Here is an 18570-nt window from a genome sequence, read left to right as displayed (position 1 = left end):
TTTTCAAGTTCGTAGCGTCTTCTAAAAACTTGACAGGATAAAATTACACACTTTGGCAATTAAAATTAAAAAAAGAACCGTCGAGGAACGTAGACTGTGTATCGTAATTTCTACTGAAGATAGTATTTAATTGAATCGGTATACGGATCATATTCACGACTTGTTTGTGTACGAGCTAATTGTTCTCGGCGACGTACAGTCAATTCAATGATGTTAAGGCTGCTGATATCGATAAACCGACGCGACGTCTTGCACTGCACGCGGCGCGGCGCGGCGCTCACCTGTTCGTTCCTTGGAACACAGTCGTGTAATGTGACCGATATAAATCTGACAAAATGCCGAATTTTTGTATTCTGGCCAAGAAAAAAAAGAAAATATCGAGACAATAACTTGTCTGTCAACATCAAATTAATAATATAAATAGAATAGTAATAAAAAAATTACATGAATTGTCTTTAATTAAACTTGATCAATACGCAATATTTTTAAGATACTTTATATCAGCGGAGACGTCTCAGAATTTCTTTAGCTTAAAAAATGCTACACTTCTTAACATATTTATAATGTGACACTATATCGACGATATTTTACTATCGTAAATATAGAACGCGTCTTCGACCGTAGTCGTTTTTTTTTTCTCACGATTTTACACAATAGGCACTATTATTTGGCATGATTAAGCAATCTCGCGGTGGGAAGGAAAACGGTATATAAATATATAAATGTTGAAACAAGATATGCGCGGAGATGATAGCTGAACGACAGCATGGCATGACGACACCCGCCATTTCTCTCGGATAGTATGCAGATCTATTTTCGAGTGGTGGTTAAAATAGCTGAGCTTAAACTTCTGCTAGACACTGTCGGAGTTACCACGTCGGTAAGGAATTGGGTCAGACTTGAACGACAAAATAAGTATCAGCGGAGTAGTTTCAGATAGCGCAGATAGATAACAAAAAATTAGTAAAATCGATTATTAATGGCAACTTTGATAACTCTTATCTACATGGAAAAAGTAGTTGTCCCGAAATAACGTCTTAAGGGGTGATGGTCATGTATTTTTAAGAATATTCGTGTCTTTTTTCCATACACACACACGCGCGTCTATTATTACGACCTATATATATTTTTATAATTTGATGACAAATAGGTATTTTTATCTTTCAATATTTGCCCAAAGTGTGCCACAAAAATATAAAATTATAATTCATGAAATATACATCTACAACATATGTATTTAGTAAATGTACGATCCTCAAAGAGAGATAGCTTTTTAATAATTTAATAAAGATACCTAGTGAACTAATTTCAACTCTCTTTATCCAACCGTCATTTCGCTATTCATAAAATTATTACGGAAAATTATTAATACCTCGAATGGAAGAGATCTGTTACAAAGGGCGCAATAAATAAAAGTGATAATGATGATATAAATGGATTTTATCCAATAAGACTATAATATCAACAGTATTACGCAGTAATCCCGTATTAAATTTATTTAAATTAAGCTTCATAGTCGTGCAAAACCAGGATAATATAAATGAGATTATTTATTCATTTGCTAACTGCACCGCAAAAAAATATACGTATATAAACGCTAGCTTTAAGATCAATATCGTGTTAAATCTCTGATACGTCATTGTACGCCGGACGTGAAAATGGAGCGAAGGTGTGGAAAAATATATAATCGAGGAAAACGCTGACCCGTATTTTCGCCCGCGCGCCATTCATTCCCCCCATCATCTATTCCTTTTCTATTTCTATATATATTCGCGCCGCTATTCAGCGACGGCACATGTGCGGAACGTACTTAACGTGGCTACGAAGATTAGTACGCCGAAAAGTGAAAGACTCCCGGAACACTTTCGATATATGTAATACTTCGGCCTGCGAGCTTCCTCGGCGCCTCGCGATACGTATGAGGTATCGTTATCACGCGGGTAGATATGCGAAACGCCGCGCGGCGAAGAGATAACCCGGATTTCACCGCGTAAAATTCCCGCGTGGACGGAAAACGCGCTCCACCGTCGACACGGCCGGCGCGGCGGTATAACCGTGGCTCGCCTCGTATACGTTTACGACCTAAGTCCGCTGCACAACATTATCGCGCCGTTAAAAACGACGGTGTCACGTCGGACGTTGTATCGACTAAATTTAAATGCGTGAAGTCTCTCTCTCTCTCTCTTTCTCTCTTTCTCTCTCATTCTCGGGGAACAGTTGCATAACCCGAGGTGGCACGAGTAACGCGTGCGGTGCGGCACCGTGGCGTACCGAAAGAACGCGAAACTGCGGAAGTCGGAGCACAGCGCGCGCCTTCCACGACGGCCTACGAGACCGCATGATTGTCGGCGCAGTTTTACAAGCGAGTACCCTTGGCTATACTACCTGCTTCAACCCGCGATCGATAACGCGATGCCACTCGGCTGTGAAAAAAAGTCGAGGCAACGTGAACGAGTCCCCGTGCCATCGGTGCCCGCGAGTCGAGTAAAACAACAAACGGCGCGCGGTCGTCCCGAGTCCCCTTCTTTTACCCGTGATCTGTGCAACCAATCGACCCGAATAGCATGCGGAGAAGAGAACACAATCTAACTGGCTGACAGCATTTGTGATCAGCACGTCGCTAATAGCGTCAGATTTTTATACGGATTTTTAAACGAATTACTTTAATTTACTCGATAATAATAATATCATCAGCGACGTTGATTTTTTAGCTTATCCATTAACCAACTAGAGACAGTTGATTTTTCACGCGAACAAGGGAAAATCGATTAGTTAAAAATCTCTTTCTGGCACTCAACCAGATGGAGTTATTCTTCTTTACAAAAGAGCTTCGTTCTAACGGCGTGAAGTGAGTCATTCCCGAGATAAATAAATCGAAGCGTTCAATACGGCGGTGTTCCAATTCGCTTGTTCGGAACTCGAGGATGAGGATTGATTTTAAAATGGCAAAAATCAGATATCCCATAAATTAAATTAAATTTCAACTCCCGCATTAATTTCCTAAAGTTCGCAGAAAAGTGGGTTAAATATCAGCATAACTAACCACGCGAGCTCAGCTTCCTAAACTTCACGCAGAGTGAAGACTATAGTTTTATGACTTGCGACTGACTCACCTGCTGAAACGGCGGCATCTGCAGCAGGTCCCTCTCCTCGGCGGCGGTTACCTCGAAGGTCGGTGCCGGTTGGGGTGGATATATGTTACCCTTGCCGGGGTACGAGGTGCTCCGACGAAACTTGACCGGGCTGATGCAGGAAGGATGCGCCGCCGCCGGGCCCGGATGGCCCGGGAACGTTGGACTTGGCTTGCGGCCTTGCAGACCGGCCGCGGCCGCAACTGCGGCGGCGTGCAAGGACGAGTGCAGCGGCGGTAGGTTGGGCACGGATCTGCCACGGTTCCACGGAGATAGGCCCGGACTGGCGACCGCGGCGGCAGCCGCTTGCGGGCCCGCGCCCCACTGCTGCGGGGCCTGCGGTCCGCCCGACCACGCGGCGTATCCTTTGCCGGGCAGATAGACGCTCGGGTGCGACGTTGGCGGAGGTTGTTGTTGCTGCTGTTGGTGCTGTTGCTGTTGCTGTTGTTGTTGCTGCTGTTGCTGTTGCGCTGACGACACTTGCAGACCGCCGTGTCTGGTACCGGTGGGCGCACCCGCGTTACCGTGCTGCTGCTGTTGCTGCTGCGGAAAGTTATGACTAGCCGTGATAGCTCGTCGGGTACCGGTCGAAACCGCGCCGGTGCTGGCGAACAGGCCCGCGGGTCCACCAGCCGGGAAATTCTGAAAGGCGGCGATCGAGCCGTTGACCGGTAACGCGGTGTGCAGGCCGCCGTCGTCCGGTGCGGACCAAAGGCTGGGCACGCGGCCACCGGGATCGGCGAAACCCTGCAGAGCTGAGGTCGTGCTGCACGTGATGTCCTTCTCCGTCGACGAGGGCGTCGTCGGGGTGATGGCGATGCTCTCCGCCTCGATCACGTCCTTCGACTTGTCCTGCCCAGCCACGGTGTCGAGGACGCCGCTCGGCGAGAGCGGTGCGGGCTTGCCAGCGGCTTGCTTCTCGATCAGCAGATCGTCCTGCATCGTGGATGTCGTTATGGTGACGGCGGCGCTGGAGTTGCTGCTGCTGTTGCTGCTGTTGCTCGTGATCGCGCTAGGTTTCGGGCTGGTCAGGGTACTCGAGAAGAGGCTCGCGCTGTAATCCCCCATAAATCACCGCGGAGCTTTCGTTCGCGGAGCGTCTTCGCGACGTTGACGACCGTCACGATAACCAGCACCTCCAGCTAGGCCCTTTCGGAAACTTTCTCCTTCTCTCCACTCGTCTCCCACGGGCCTCGTTACTCGCGGCTGTCGTAACTCGAACTCTCGTCCGGCACGAGCTTGCGGGACAAACTATCGATCCACCGCGTAAAAACACCCACGGAGAGAGACTCCGGAAACCAAAAGACCCGCGCGGTGATCCTCCTCTTCGTCTTCTCTTCGCGATATCTTCCTTTTGCTGTTCTCTGTTTTCTTTTACTACTTTTCTCTCTTCACTGGTTTCCCACCTTCTATTTTCGCGCCTTGGTCTATTTTTCTCGGGAGCCCAAGGCGTATGTATAATCTCGTTCTCCCTCGTCTTCCTCGTCCCCCGATCGCCTCACTTCCGATCGCGCACTTCTTTTCCTCGAGACGTTTCTCTAGATCCAACTGACGCCGCGTCGCCCCGGTACGATTCGGCAGCGACCCTGTCTCCGTGACATCCTCTTGGCTGTCGGGGAGCCAAGCTCACTCGGCGACGCGCGTTGCCATCGTCGTCGCGGCGCTCCTACGCGAAGCGCTGCTCGTTGCGAAGCTTGCTCCTGGCTGCCTCCCCCGCGTTCGATCGTCCACTCGCAGTGTGCGCGTCTCGTTCCGCGGGCTATCCCCTGGCGAACATAATTTCGATCCACTCGGCGGGGATACACACCGCTGGACCACTTGGAATCCTCCCAAATACGCAGCGCAGCGCGCGCGACCTTTCGCTCGCCACTATCACACACACGCGACTACGGTACGAGGTCGCTCCGCGGATCGTATATCGCGGATGCGGAGGCGAAGGCGGAGGCGCTGGAGGACGGGAAGAGGACGGGAGGGAAGAACGTGTGTAGCGTATACCGCGATACGTTTCACCACCCCACGATCCGACGAAGCGGAACGACTCGCGTCCTTCGCGTGGCGATCGCGAGCGACTCCGCGACTCCGGCTGTCACGCTGAACCCGCTGATATCCCCCAGCGGCGACGGCGGCGAGCGAAGGAGGGTGGCTGGTCTCGAGGACGACGATGGGCAGGATTCCCCGTGGAAAGCGCACTCGCGGGACCGACAGTCGTGCGCTACTCCCCCGACGACGCGACGTGTCGCCGTCGCCGATCGCCAATTGTTCCGCGTATCGGCGCCGCGGCGTATCGTCTGTCGCGCGCGCGCGATCGATCGATCGCCGATAAGCTCCGTTTTACGTACGTGAGGTACGCTCACGCGGCGCGGACGAACGTGGACGTGGAGCTCGCCAATGTGGTTTATTGCACGCTCGCGCGCAATACACACGCACGCGCGCGCGCACGCACCGCGATCCTCGGCGTGGACTCTGTGGCGAAACGCGTGCCCGCGCCCGAGAGGAGCGTAGCGCGTACGGGGTATATCAGGTCAGGGTTACTACCACCGCACCGCGCTCGCGGACCTGCGACGTGTCTCTCCACCCGGACGACAATCGGAGCGGAACGGAACGGAGCGGATTCGCACACTGCGGTAATCGCGCGCGGCGCGGCGACCCGAGGGGGCCACTCTTCCACACCTCCGCCGACGATCCCCGCCTACACGCGGTATCGTGCACCACCTCTGACCGCACACGTACGTCGGTCTCTCCCACCTCCTCTACGAGGTACGACGGTTTATTAGCGCTGCCTCCTCCCGGTCGCCTCGCATGTTTTCCCCATTTTCCCTCGACGGTCACTTGTGGTCTCACCGTCGTCTGGTATCTGCGTTTTCCTCCGTCACGCGTACGCCCTCGCACCTCCGTCGACCGCGCTCGAGCTCGAACGGAACGGAAGAGCGGGAGAGAAGGGCTGGTGGAGGTGCAAGGAGAAGGAGAAGGAGGAAGAGGAGGAGGAGGAGGCCCGGAAAACTCCAGCCAGCAGAGCGCGTTTTGACAACGCGACTTTCTGGTCTCTCCTCTGCCGTTGCTGCTGCTGCTGCTGCCGCTGCTGTTGGTGCTGCTTCTGCTGATGCTTCTGCTGCTGCTGCGTCGTCGTCGTCGTCGTCGTCGTCGTGTATGCCTCTCGCGCGCGCGCGCGCCGCAGCGGTGCGATTCGTGCGTCGAGCCGACTTTTGGAGCACTGCGGCCGCGCCGCGGGTCGGGGCATGCCACAGCCCGTTCGGATATAAGTATCGTCGATGCGTGCAGCGCGTGAAGCCGTGCGCACTCGGCGATCTTCGTCCGGCAGCCAGTCGTGCCGTGTACGTCTCCGCCGCACTCCGACGACGCTGATCGTCCTCCTCCTCGTGGTCGTCGTCGTCGTCGACGTCGTCGTCGTCGTCGTCGTCGCCGCTGCTCACGCAGGCGCCCTGACGTCGACGTCGCCACCGCCATCGCGGCCGCACCGGAACCACCACCGCGACGCCTGTCTCCCTCCACAACCGCGTCCACCCTCTTTGCAACCCTCTAGTTATACAGGGTGTCCTGAAATCATTCAATGTTGTTTCAGCTGCGGACTTTACATGATAAAAAAATTGAAGCAACGTGATTTAATATTGAAAATTGATGGATTTTTTTATGAATTAATCTTACGGGAGTTGTATAAAAGAGAAAGAGAGAGGGATGTAATTGTGATTTCAAATGATTTCAAATAACACAATCGAATAGAAATAGGGAAGAGAAATAGGACAGAAATATCGTTTTATAATAAAATTTCTTCTTATTATTAAGCGACTGATAGAATACTAGCTATATTGAATGAGAATAGTTTCAAAAATGTCCAAAGTGCTGGATGCATGCAAAAGAAATTTGAAACTATGTAAAAAAATTATACAGGTGTTTCAAATTTATTTTGAAAAAGGTAAAGGCCTTTTTTCTTCCTTTTTGCCTTTCATAATATGTAAATAATCGGTAAATAGAAACCTCATTTTCTAAATTAATATTCGAACTATGCTTTATGCAAAAATTGAATTCAAGATCTTATCAAGATACTCAAGAAAATAAGATAGTAAAGATTAAAGGCAAGACGATAAATAAAAAGTGATAATCTCTCGCAAAGTTCTCCGGCAAGGAAAAATCAGATCGGTATTCCTTGTAGATTCTAAGGGGAAAAGATCGCCGATAGAATCAGACACTTTTCTCAATAAAGTTCCTGTAATCCTCCGTATGGAATTCCTTAACTTTACAAGTTCTAACGGAATCTCCTTCAATTTTATTCTGAAGTTAGAATAAGAGCTTTCAAGGGAGGATTTTCGCAAGAAGGGTATTGCTGTATAGAAGAAAACACGGATTCCTCTCTCGCGGATAGCGAGTGGCCGCCTTATATACCTTCGAGGACTCGAACCTTTCCCAACAACGATCGACGCAAGCGTCGCGAGGCGGCAGCGGCGGCTTGATAAGCGGCAGCGCTCGATAGGAGCCGAGGGAGCCGGTTTCGGTTTACGTACCGACGGAACAGAGTCCGACAGCGCGAGAGAGACGGCTGGAAGGGGGAGAGAAAAAGAGAGAGAGACATGAAGCGCGCGAGGTGCAGCCTCCGCTGTACGGGGGATTAGAGGCGGGCACGTAAATAAAAATATCACGACGGGGGCGATTTATAGCGGTGGATAACGAGGAGATCGCGCGCGCATGCGCGCTCGCGTCCGCGATTACGCGCGGAATCTCGCGTGCTTTCGCTCATGGCGCACGGGGCACGGGGTACCGTCTCGCGAGGGGGGAGGAAAGGCGCGACGCGCTGCCTCCGTCGGAGGCTGGACCGTAAATCTCTCGTCTCGTGATTAGCCGCGGGATGCGAATTACTGGCCGCCGACGGCGCGGAGACACGCGCGCGGCCTACATTGTTCATAAATGCGCGTTCCCGCGCTTCCACTTGCGTAACGAGAAATGGGACGTTTTCAGCGGCGACGCAGGCGACGCTGGCGACGCGCGGCGTTTCCGCCGAGCGGAACGAGAGTAATCTAATCGTTTTGATGAATTCTTTCTTTGACATCACCGATAACCAGACGGCGATAAGGCCTCGGAGAATTAATTTTCTCGAGATTGGCGCGTTTGTGAACTTCTTTCCTTTTTTTTTTCTTCTGCGTGCACCGCGCATTTAGCTGATTAGATTCGTATTTATGTAAGAACGCGAATGCGCAATCGCGTTTTTATCCGACTTTGTAAAAGTACGATAGAAATGGTATAAACGGAAAAATGGAATTAAAGGAAATTCTGAGTAATTGGAGGTAGAATTTAACTCTAGGCAGAATTAAAGGCAATAATTATTTAGGACGGAATTAATTGTATTTTCTGAAAGCTGTACGCGAGTTTCGATCGAAATTCGAGCTATTGCGACAAACGAACGTAAGAAAACGAGAGAAGTTTAACCAAAAAGTGCAAAAGCGTCCGACGAAATTTCATTACCTTGCGCGAGTGAGGATACGGTTTTCGTATTCCCCTCGTTTTCGAATACTCCGCCACGAGGAAGTATCGTCTTCGAACGGACATTACTTCCATAATCTTTCGGAAACAGTCGTGACGTTGCAGTCGGCCGAATGTCCAGACTTTTTGGGGAGTTTTCGGGACGGACGACGGACGACGGAGACGGTTTCAAGGATGGACATACCGCAGCTACCGCGACCTGGGATTTGAAACGAGTCTCTGCGAAGACCAGCGGAGATGGCCGAGATTGGCCGAGCCGAGATTCTGCAGAGCGCCGACTCCCGCCGTACCTTGCGAGCGTCTACGTTGACGTCACTGACACTGACGTCAGTTGAGTCAGTTGCTCTAGCTCTAGTCTAAAAGTCTAAAGCAGTCTAAAAGTCTAAAGTCACGTCGCTCGTCATGTCGCGCACTCGTCTCGTCCGTCTGCATCATTGCGTCTAATCAGACCCAATCAGACCTGACGTTTCGGCAAACGGAGGGAAATATACCGAGAATCGTCTCATCGCGCGCTTAGTCAATTTGCAAAATGAACAGGCTCTTCGGACGCGGTAAACCCAAGGAACCGCCTCCAAACATCACGGACTGCATCGCCGGGGTAAGGAAGAACGAATCTATTGTCGCGTCAGGAGATAATCGCTCTCTGTTGTTTTACCGCATTATTGCGTCGTTCTCGGTATGCGTACTGCATTTAAAAAATTCGCGTGATTTTATATCGAGGCACGACGCGTCGTAGATAGCCAGGCGTTTTTATAATTTTTCGATGCGATTGGGACCCGTTTTGGTAAACGTGCGACGTTCTTTATCAAGATTGACAGCAGGGCGGACTCTGCGGAAAAGAAGATAGCCAGGCTGGATGCGGAATTAAAGAAGTACAAGGATCAAATGGTTAAGATGAGGGATGGACCGGCCAAGAACGCGGTCAAGTCCAAGGCGCTGCGTGTGTTGAAGCAGCGGAAGATGTACGAGTCCCAAGTGGATAATCTGCGCCAGCAAGCGTTCAACATGGAGCAAGCAAATTACGCCACTCAGACATTGAAAGACACCCAGGCAACCGTAGTTGCTATGAAAGATGGTGTCAAGCAAATGCAAAAGGAATTCAAAAATATCAACATTGATCAAATCGAGGTGAGTTGGAAATAATCTGTTATAACGCAAGCTTTGATCAAACTTTTGATTTGACGTTTATATGTATCGCTGTTGTTGCAAACAGGACATACAAGATGATTTGGCAGATATGTTGGAACAAGCTGACGAGGTGCAAGAAGCAATGGGTCGCAGCTATGGAATGCCAGAAATTGACGAGGACGAGCTGGCAGCGGAACTGGAGGCTCTCGGCGATGACCTCGCTTTGGATGAGGATACCAGCTACTTAGACGACGCTATAAAAGCACCTAGTGCCCCAGATAAAGAACCTGGAGCAAATTCTGTCAAGAACAAGGTCGTTATTTTAATAAGAATACGCGTATATATAATTTATACTGAAAATTATTTATACTTCTGACAGAAAACGTTTTTTAAATATGTTTACAGGATGGTGTTCCGGTGGATGAGTTTGGCTTGCCACAAATACCTGCTAGCTAAATTTAAAAATACATACGAAATACATACAAAATCTGTAGATAAGACAAATGTAAGCTTAAGAATATTCGCATGCATGCCCAAAGACGTACAATCTTTTAAGAACAAGGCACACAGCTTTTCTAACCGACACTCGTGCGATATAAATAATGATCTAACAATGTTTTATTGATATCATTTGCGCAAAAGATATTTAGTTTAGTTCCATATTAATAGATTTTTGTTACTGTTTCCAAAGTCACTATTTTTATTAAATTAGTACTATGTTGTACATATATATATTAATAAATTAATAAATATTGATTATAAATATAGAAAAATTTTTTGTTACATATATATAAACGTTATAAGATACATTTAGGTTCCATCTTCAAGTTCTTTTTACAAATTAATTAAATTACTTGCAATCTAGGAATATTCGTTTCTTCCATATTTAGTATTTCTTCATAACATTCGCATAAACTAAGAATATTCTCTTTGCTTTCAATAAAATGTGTTTCTTCAAATCCATGTATTTGTGTATAGTGATGGACATGTGCCTAAAATGCAATTTGCAATTTATAATAAAATGCATATTTTATAATCGTGCAATCTTCAAATTTATATTAAAAAATAATTTTTGTACGTTTATTTAGTCACAGATTTTAAGAACAAGAAAACTAACGATTTCAGGGAATAAAAAAATCATATTCCTACTTCTTAAAAAATAGGAAGTTACATTAAATTGTACCTTTTTCTTATACAGTTTAGAAAACTCTTGGATTATATCTTTAAATAATGAAGACATGGCAGATGAATTAAGAAGACACAGTAATGACGATGAATGTCCTGCTGGGGGAACGGAACATAATCCTATTTTCATACAATCCCTACTCCACGAAGTAAACTTTGACTTGTTTTGAAACCTAAAAAAAAAATGACATAATATAAAATATATATATATATATATATATATACACACTGTGCTACATATTAAAAAAAAAAAAAATAGATTGTATACCTTTCAATGTTTCGCTTTATATTAGTTAAGGTAGTATTTCCCCTTGCAATATGTGCTGCAGCAAGAATGACAGAAGTAGATTGAAGTGGATCTAATCTAATTAATTGATTATTTCGGGACCATGCGTTCGTGAATACTTCATCCTGCAATCTTAAACATTAAATTAATATTTTACTGTTTTTTTTTTAAATTTTAGCTTCAATGTCTTAATTTCAAAATTTAAGAAAAAGGAAATTAATATACTTTGCTTCTTGCGTGGTGCACATATTTGGGGCAGATAAAGTCACAGGGCTGATACTGCTGAATATGTAATGTAATTTTGGATAAGGTACTAGATTCGTAGCCACTTCATTCATGTCCATATTTAAGCTTCCTGGAAACCTGGATCCACTAAAACAAATTGCTGTCTTGACAGTGTTTAAATCTTGTATCACAGATCCCAGAGATTCAATTACCTGGTCAAGTGCAAGAGCATATTGACGACGATGCTGTTCATGTCTTGAAACGGTCTACACGAGGCATTATATTTTACTTGACCTGCGTTATCTCGTTTATTTATCTGAGCATTACATATATCTAAGAGAGCTTTGTTCTCAATGGGAAGCACGCATGTGGCGTGTTCCACAAGTTCTTGAGTTGCCAGCAAGGTGTTGTAAGGGGCAGTTATGGTGTCTCGTGTATTTGCTGGATACACACACGATACGATTCTAAAATATCGATGATACATAATCTTCAATCTTTGCGTCTTCAAATTATGTCTCAGACGTTTTAAGATTCAATTAATTTAATCAACATTTGTATATATTAGTTGAAGTGTACCTTTCTACGTGAGGGTAATTATCTTTTAACAGTTTCAAGGTTGCTGTGCCTAATCCAGAACCAGTGCCACCCCCCAAAGAATGCATCAATAAGAACCCGTGAAGTCGATCACATTTTTCGACTACGTGTCTTACACTTTCCTCCAAACGATCGTGATACTCGTTACCGTGAACATGATATCCTACTGCCCTAGAAATCAAATTATTACCCTGAGAATTTCTAGGGTATTATATGAAATATAAACGTTGCTTTTTCACAAACTACCAATTGTTTCCAGATCCTGGATAATTCGTTACGATACATGTCTGATCGAATAACTGGCGCAGTGGACCTTGTTTAAACCTAGATACAACGCTATCCTCCATATCTACTAAGACAGCCTGCTTCAGGAAATTATTACGTTAAGTATTTGAAAATTTTCATTATTATGTCACCGAGTTTTGAGAAATTAAACGGAGGTGTACACACCTTAGCTTTAACTTTAGCCGCGTTTAAATCAGCTACATCTTGAAAATGTAATCTACATTTATTATCTGGGACATGAAAAAAGCTGGAAAACGCATCAGAAAGATCGCCGATGTGCTTGACGTGATCTCGTTGCACCTTGAGCAGATTTACGCCGCCGGTGGCGGTTTGAATGCCGTATTCGTGCAAGGTCAAAGGCCAGAAAGCTGATCCTATTTGATTTCCGCATTGCCCAACTGAGATGTTAAAAAAAAGAGAGAGAAAGAATGAAGAGAACAATTCGTTTTTTTTTTTTTTTTTCAGGTTCACACCGCCTTTAGTTCATACTTGACAAGATCATTTGGACATCGGTTGCACGCATTTACCTTGCACCGTAACAAATTGGCTCATCGTATCCCGAATCTAGACCGTCAATATTATACCATTCGTTATTAGAATTTCCGCGATGAAAATTATCTCCTGCCACGACCTTTCGTCACGTTTGAGATCCTACATCTGATTTTTGTTTATTTCATCAGTTACACCCTTATGTCACGCTTTCTACCATGGAATGACACAAATATGTACATTTGGGATTTGATAGAAGGAAGAAAGAGAGGAAAAGGAGAAGCAAAGAGAAGAATAAAGAGTTGGTCAGTCCTGGAAAGAACAGATGTCTTTATCGTAAATACATCATCTGTTTATAGGTTCTGTTCTTTGTAGCTACACTGTTATACTTTTTGCACTTAAAAATGAGACAGGCATATATAAATCAGAGAGTTGGTGAGAGAAAAAAGAAAGACGGAAGGTACAAAGAGTTCAGCTACAAAGATAAACATAACCTGACCTGCGTTCTGAGTTTGCAACATCTCGAATCTCGATTCGCGAGATCTCGCAATGGTCGAACGATCGATTCGTCGCATTCGTATTTTTCTCGCCTCTCGCTCTCGCTGATGTAATGATCAACGTATCACGGTCGTGGTTCAAATCTTTGGTCGGCAGCTGATCGGTGCCGGCGGCATGCGGTGATCGTGAAGTCTCGTGAATGCGAAAAGAAATCTTGTCGAACTGGGAGAATGGGTAACGCAGTTAGACTGGCGAAATGGACTCTCCTGTGTCTCTGTTTGTCTCGATGCGCGTACGCGCGTCGCATTCTCGAGGAACCAAGTAAGCTAACCTCTAACGTAGTCCGAAAGATAAACCGGCCTTCTGGATAATCCTGTTATCAGAAATTATGAAATTGAGAAGGGCAGCAATAATGCCATTGTCGAGACAATTGGCGGCGAGATGACATGTGTTATCGATAGACAATATGTCATTGTGAAAATGCTCCGAACAAAATGCACGGTTTTCGTGCATTCTGCTCGGAGCTATTCGATCGAGGCTATTCGATTTTTTGTTATTAAAATATCTTTAACATTTAACGTTTGACAATTGTATTTTGTCACTTGATCTGCACTTGATTATTATGCACCTAGAATATGCGAGGTTATGTGTATATTGCTAAAATATTTTTTTATTGCCAATTTATTTATTCAAATCATTCAAATTCTTTTGTAATTCACAAATACAGTCGATAGAGAGCCGAAAGTTACAATCCTTTTCTAAAGATGGTAGACTAATTTATGATTGTATAAATATTTATTTGTTATATCCTAGTTGCGATATATTTTGATATATGTGTATTTTTTTTTGATGTTTCAGGAATGCATTTTCTGAATGCCGGTGACAGTGTACAAAATAATAATCCTGGTCTGAAAACGTATTGTCATAATGCTACATCAAAGTACTTAACGCACATGTGGAGGACCATGACTGTAAGAAGTTCTCAGGATGACCTGTATGCGTATAAAAAATTGTTATATGTTTATGATATAAACTTTTAATACTATAGATGCACCTGAATATCAATTCCGACTCGTACGTTTTATACGACGGCAAAACGCCTGATGAGATTCACCAAAAGTACGATGAAAATGATAAATCGTGGAGTCTCAATCTGTTTGATACAAGAAAACATAGGCAATTTAAGATTAATCCATTTGAAAATACCTGCCTAGGCGTTTATGTAGATTCTCCCAGTGAATCTGGTTATATAATGACTCTGGAAGAAACACGTAAGCAATTCTGAATTTAGATTTGAGATTACTCCATTTTGTGCGTTAAGAATCGGCGATATATCATTTTTCATCATCAGGTGTTAATGTTTGGAGACTGACAATGATGGTAATGGGTATCGTAGTTTTCTGGTGTGCCAAGATATTAAGTCGGAATTCAGTATTTTATTATGCTTGCGGCATAATATTTGGAGTTACTTTATCTGTTACAATTTTAATATACATGGCTGGAAAATTGATACCACGGGTATTTATTTTAATGTAATAATACTCTACTCGACTCTAACATGATTCTTGATAAAGATATCTTACATATATTTCTATTATTAAGGGAAAAGCTATGTACGTAATATTTGCCGCATCGATGAGTCTTTATATTGCTAAAACGTTATGGGAAAACATGCAACTAATTTTAATGCAATATAGAGAATGGGCGATGTGGTATGTTCTTGTTACATCTCTGATTAGTTTTGTAATTTGTTACCGTTTCGGTCCAGTTACCAATGCGAGAACGAAACAAATAATACAATGGTTTTTGCAGGTAAGCTATATTATACAATTTTCTTTTTTAATTTGTTATTCTAAATGATTTTCTATGTTCGTATAGCTCGTAGGATTGGCGCTGGTTTATTTTAGCAGTCACTTCCATGAAGCAGCCTTATCGTGTTGCGTTGTACTTATACTTTTTTATAATTTTCCGAAAGCAGCACTTGAGCGAGCAAAGAGGTATTGGTAAGCATCGATAAGACGTATAGCATTATTGCTATTTTATAACAAGCTATAATTACGTGCTGCACAGAACCGCAATTATGTGAAAATTGATTATTTTTCAGATTAATTGCTTGAATAAACTTCAAATCCATTCTGCACATATAATTGCACATATTCTCCTTCCGTTTATATTGGTTTTCTCTTTTAGTAGCTTTATGCGTTTGTAATGATTTTGTAGATATTTAATATTATTTGAATCTATATATAATAAGTTGTATGTGTTGTTAACGCATAAATATATTAAATCACCTACCAGGATAATATACAACTTTATCTTAAGCACAATGCACTGTATATTATATCTACAGTCTTTATTTACTAATTTTTACTCGATATTATATATATTTTTCTTAAGCTTAGTATATGTTCAAATAATTTTTGAGTAATTTTTATAAAATGTATAATGTATTCATTGAGCAGTTGTATTTTCAGTTTTTGCAATAAAATGCCTTGTATTCTTTTAGGTTGCGTTTCATGCTTATTAAATCTTATTTAGAATTAGTGTTATAAACTTTGCAAGTATATAAGAAGTAAAAGCGCATTATTAACTTGTCAGATATCTAATAATCTTTACCTATTATTGGACATTTTTGGTTTGGGCTTCGGACATTTTTCAAATATGCAATAACAAATTACTTATGTATCAAGTACGAGTGTACTTATCTGTATATATAAAGGTTTTTTTATATATTTTTTGAAATTTACCTTTAACCACGAAAACACGAAATGTAATACACCGCTTTTTCTTTCCCTTTTTTTTAATGAGGCGAAATGTGTTTCCGGAAAAGCGGAAATTGTTAAATGAAGATCAATATCACCAAGAAGGAATACGGCAAACTAGGAGAGCTTTAAAAGATCTACAGAACTATTGCTCCAGTCCAGAATGCAATCCTTGGAAGACAGTTTTAAAACTGAAAGATCCGATAAGGTTACAGCTTGTGTAAATTTAATATTACAATATGCGACCAGCAAAGCGTAGCAATATTGATATTAATTTTTTTAGATTTGCGAGATTTATGGAAGGAGAGTGCCATTTGTCGGAAGATGAAATCGACGAACACGAAGAAGAAGTTTCAAAAATTCTAGAGAAATATGAATACACAGATGATGATGATTCTTTCTGAATACAAACGCTTAAATAAAAATTTAGTATCATGAAATTTATGTTTACTTATACTTTCTAATGACAGTTTAAGTCTTGATAACAATATATATTTATTTTTTGTTTGTGAGAGTTAATAAACATATTTCATCTAAAGAGACTGTGAAGTAGGTATTTAAAACAATAGTGTAAATTGTTCGTTTATATCTTTGCTCAAATATGTTACTATATGACGGATTCCCTAGAAATGTGTATATATAGGTTTTAGGAAATAATTTTTTTGTGTGAACGACGTATCGCATGTATTAGTAATGTTTTCTGGTTATATAAGAGAATGCATAAAAAGAAATAAAGTTTTTACAATTCAATTATTTTATTGTTTATTTTTATCACTTAGCATCCTTCTTAGCGTGTACTAGAATTTTTTGAAGAGACATAATCTGTTGTAACATTATTCGTAATTGAAGATGTGACAAAATATGAATTGCATAAATATTTATATATTTATAGATTTGTTAAATTATTTAAACAACTCATACTTTGTTTACATTAATTTTGCATAAAAAATTTTTAGCGCCTTAACAGACTTGTTAATTCTTTTCTTTTACATATTTATTAATTTTTAAAATATTACATTGCTATAGAAAATTTAATACCGGCAGTATTTTGAACTGTAAAGTTGTTATAAAGAAAAAGTTCAAAATATATTTTTATAAATTATTACGTTTTTTTCTAATTTTTCAGTTTTTAAAAGTGGGAAATAAAATTTTATTTCGGGACATATCCACTTATTTGTAAGATTAAATAAAGCATGTTGAACAATTTGATCATTGCGCTGATTTGTGGGGGTAAGAGACCAGTTTTGTCGAATATATTCAACGTCGTGTGCAGTCCTGGTAGGAATACGTTTCTGAAGAATTGTGAAGTTAGCTCAAACCCTTTTCCTATTAATGCACGGGTACCTGACCCAATTGTTTGGAAGGTGTAGCACACTACGGTTTTGGCCGTTTCAATTGGATGTATTATAGCTTTCGGGATCAAATCGAGGGATAACTTTTCTACTTTGGGGCACACATCTTGTACAGTCAATGCGCCAGATATGAATTTTATCCCGTCTGTAATTGTAGATATCATTGTAGACATAATACAATTGTCAAACCCAAGTAACTTTAATGCCGTGTCTATCGGGTTTGTAACACTTGTAATTGATGACAATGGTGGCAACAAACTGGCAAATCTTCTATGTCTCGAGAGAAATTTCTCGAGAGGTAGGTCTGTTGGTGCAAGGTCGAATTTGTTATCTCCATTATCTAAAAAAAAGTTATTATACATAATGAAAAGATTATTGTATTATTGTAATTATTGTAATATAAACATTAATTTCTATTATTTATGTATTATTTATAAATTAATTATATATTCATGTTTTATTTACACAAGACGAATACTGCTACTTATATTGGAATTTCAAATAATTATTCTTTCTCCGATTATATGGATATCTTATTAATTTATTTAAGAAAAGCATATATAGAAGATTAATAACAAATTATTGGTTAAAAATAATGTCCTGCCGGTACACAATTTGTAAATGGAAAAATTTTATTTATCTCGTAGCGCGTTATTTAGTATTACAATTTTGTAAAATGTAATTTTATTGAAAGTCAAAACACTTTTAAAAACGCTAACATATAATTATGTTATTAACACATTATTATAAGACTTACTTTTTAATTCTTCAGTCAAGCCGATACTTTCCTCACGTCCGTATGTCCGGCAGGCTCCGTACACCACAGCCAGACAGAGAATGAGAAACGGTATCCTCATTTTGTAAATAATTGGCCTTAGGTCAGAAGTAGCGAAATTTGTCGTTGATTTCGACCGGCGTTTTTTATTTCGTTTCTTGCCTGGTCGAAACTTTTCGGAGACAGCCACTTTGCGGAGCTTCGTCGCGCCTTTTTATCGTTATCCTTTGGCAGAAATAATTAGTCTAATGCAATCTTTTGACAACCTGACATTCTAGTCGTCTTAATTGATTCCGTGTGCGATAAAAGTTGCAAATGATGTTCCGAGCGGACGCTGCGATATTTTAAATTGCGTCGAACTCGCTAATTG

The 18570-nt window shown here is 42.3% G+C and overlaps 5 protein-coding genes across 7 annotated transcripts in view; 2 read left to right on the top strand and 3 right to left on the bottom strand.

Annotated features, from left to right (window-relative positions):
• The window catches only part of Orb2 (cytoplasmic polyadenylation element-binding protein orb2), a 142983-nt gene extending 137571 nt beyond the window's left edge, over positions 1–5412 (bottom strand). Inside the window, exon 1 of the mRNA XM_077403364.1 lies at positions 3114–5412. Coding sequence (XP_077259490.1) covers positions 3114–4199 — 1086 coding nt within the window. The 5' untranslated portion in view covers positions 4200–5412. The remainder of the gene's footprint in view (positions 1–3113) is intronic.
• A 3569-nt stretch (positions 5413–8981) lies between these two features.
• Positions 8982–10522, top strand: Vps60 (vacuolar protein sorting 60). Its single transcript, XM_077403144.1, has 4 exons — positions 8982–9219; positions 9432–9749; positions 9835–10062; positions 10155–10522. The coding sequence occupies exons 1-4, from the start codon at positions 9151–9153 to the stop codon at positions 10203–10205; spliced, it is 666 nt and encodes a 221-aa protein (XP_077259270.1). The 5' UTR covers positions 8982–9150; the 3' UTR covers positions 10206–10522.
• Positions 10202–13290, bottom strand: LOC143895792 (tubulin epsilon chain). Of its 2 annotated transcripts, none has more exons than XM_077403141.1 (9): positions 12852–13290; positions 12490–12722; positions 12286–12401; positions 12022–12210; positions 11658–11909; positions 11446–11592; positions 11203–11352; positions 10933–11107; positions 10202–10741 (listed from the first exon to the last, which is right to left on the bottom strand). In XM_077403141.1, exons 1-9 carry the CDS (start codon positions 12874–12876, stop codon positions 10595–10597), a joined length of 1434 nt encoding a protein of 477 aa, XP_077259267.1. In that variant the 5' UTR covers positions 12877–13290; the 3' UTR covers positions 10202–10594. The 2 variants fall into 2 exon arrangements, with proteins under 2 accessions (XP_077259267.1, XP_077259266.1); XM_077403140.1 differs by having other exon boundaries at positions 12814–12887.
• A 123-nt stretch (positions 13291–13413) lies between these two features.
• On the top strand, positions 13414–16823 carry Nemp (Nuclear envelope integral membrane protein). 2 transcript variants are annotated; one of them, XM_077403143.1, is made up of 8 exons: positions 13414–13632; positions 14170–14282; positions 14360–14582; positions 14663–14829; positions 14914–15123; positions 15190–15308; positions 16120–16281; positions 16357–16823. In XM_077403143.1, the coding sequence occupies exons 1-8, from the start codon at positions 13542–13544 to the stop codon at positions 16475–16477; spliced, it is 1206 nt and encodes a 401-aa protein (XP_077259269.1). In that variant the 5' UTR covers positions 13414–13541; the 3' UTR covers positions 16478–16823. The 2 variants fall into 2 exon arrangements, with proteins under 2 accessions (XP_077259269.1, XP_077259268.1); XM_077403142.1 differs by having other exon boundaries at positions 15190–15314.
• Positions 16805–18570, bottom strand: part of LOC143895796 (uncharacterized) — a 1933-nt gene continuing 167 nt past the window's right edge. Inside the window, exons 1-2 of the mRNA XM_077403145.1 lie at positions 18183–18570; positions 16805–17765 (exon numbers count right to left, since the gene is read on the bottom strand). The exon at positions 18183–18570 is cut by the window's right edge and continues 167 nt beyond it. Of these exons, the coding sequence (XP_077259271.1) occupies positions 17224–17765; positions 18183–18282 (642 nt within the window). The 5' untranslated portion in view covers positions 18283–18570 and the 3' untranslated portion in view covers positions 16805–17223. The remainder of the gene's footprint in view (positions 17766–18182) is intronic.

The sequence above is a fragment of the Temnothorax americanus genome, unplaced genomic scaffold, assembly GCF_048541705.1.
Source record: "Temnothorax americanus isolate GAGA-0224 unplaced genomic scaffold, ASM4854170v1 Scaffold17, whole genome shotgun sequence".
Classification (NCBI taxonomy): Eukaryota; Metazoa; Arthropoda; class Insecta; order Hymenoptera; family Formicidae; genus Temnothorax; species Temnothorax americanus.
Note: the sequence above shows the minus strand (reverse complement) of the source record. Positions and strands in the feature narration are given on the sequence as shown.

Bases quoted from the DNA above. Each gene is read 5' to 3' on its own strand.
- LOC143895792 (XM_077403140.1), bottom strand. From the start codon at position 12,847: ATGCGTGCAACCGATGTCCAAATGATCTTGTCAA. The intron at 12,402-12,489 runs GTGTGTACACCT...TTCCTGAAGCAG, and splicing joins CGGCTAAAGTTAAAGCTAAG to GCTGTCTTAGTAGATATGGA. The intron at 11,593-11,657 runs GTAATTGAATCT...AATTTGTTTTAG, and splicing joins ATGCTCTTGCACTTGACCAG to TGGATCCAGGTTTCCAGGAA.
- Vps60 (XM_077403144.1), top strand. From the start codon at position 9,151: ATGAACAGGCTCTTCGGACGCGGTAAACCCAAGGAACCGCCTCCAAAC. The intron at 9,750-9,834 runs GTGAGTTGGAAA...TGTTGCAAACAG, and splicing joins TCAACATTGATCAAATCGAG to GACATACAAGATGATTTGGC. The intron at 10,063-10,154 runs GTCGTTATTTTA...ATATGTTTACAG, and splicing joins CAAATTCTGTCAAGAACAAG to GATGGTGTTCCGGTGGATGA.
- Nemp (XM_077403142.1), top strand. From the start codon at position 13,542: ATGGGTAACGCAGTTAGACTGGCGAAATGGACTCTCCTGTGTCTCTGT. The intron at 14,283-14,359 runs GTAAGAAGTTCT...TTAATACTATAG, and splicing joins ACATGTGGAGGACCATGACT to ATGCACCTGAATATCAATTC. The intron at 15,315-16,119 runs GTAAGCATCGAT...TTTTTTAATGAG, and splicing joins GAGCGAGCAAAGAGGTATTG to GCGAAATGTGTTTCCGGAAA.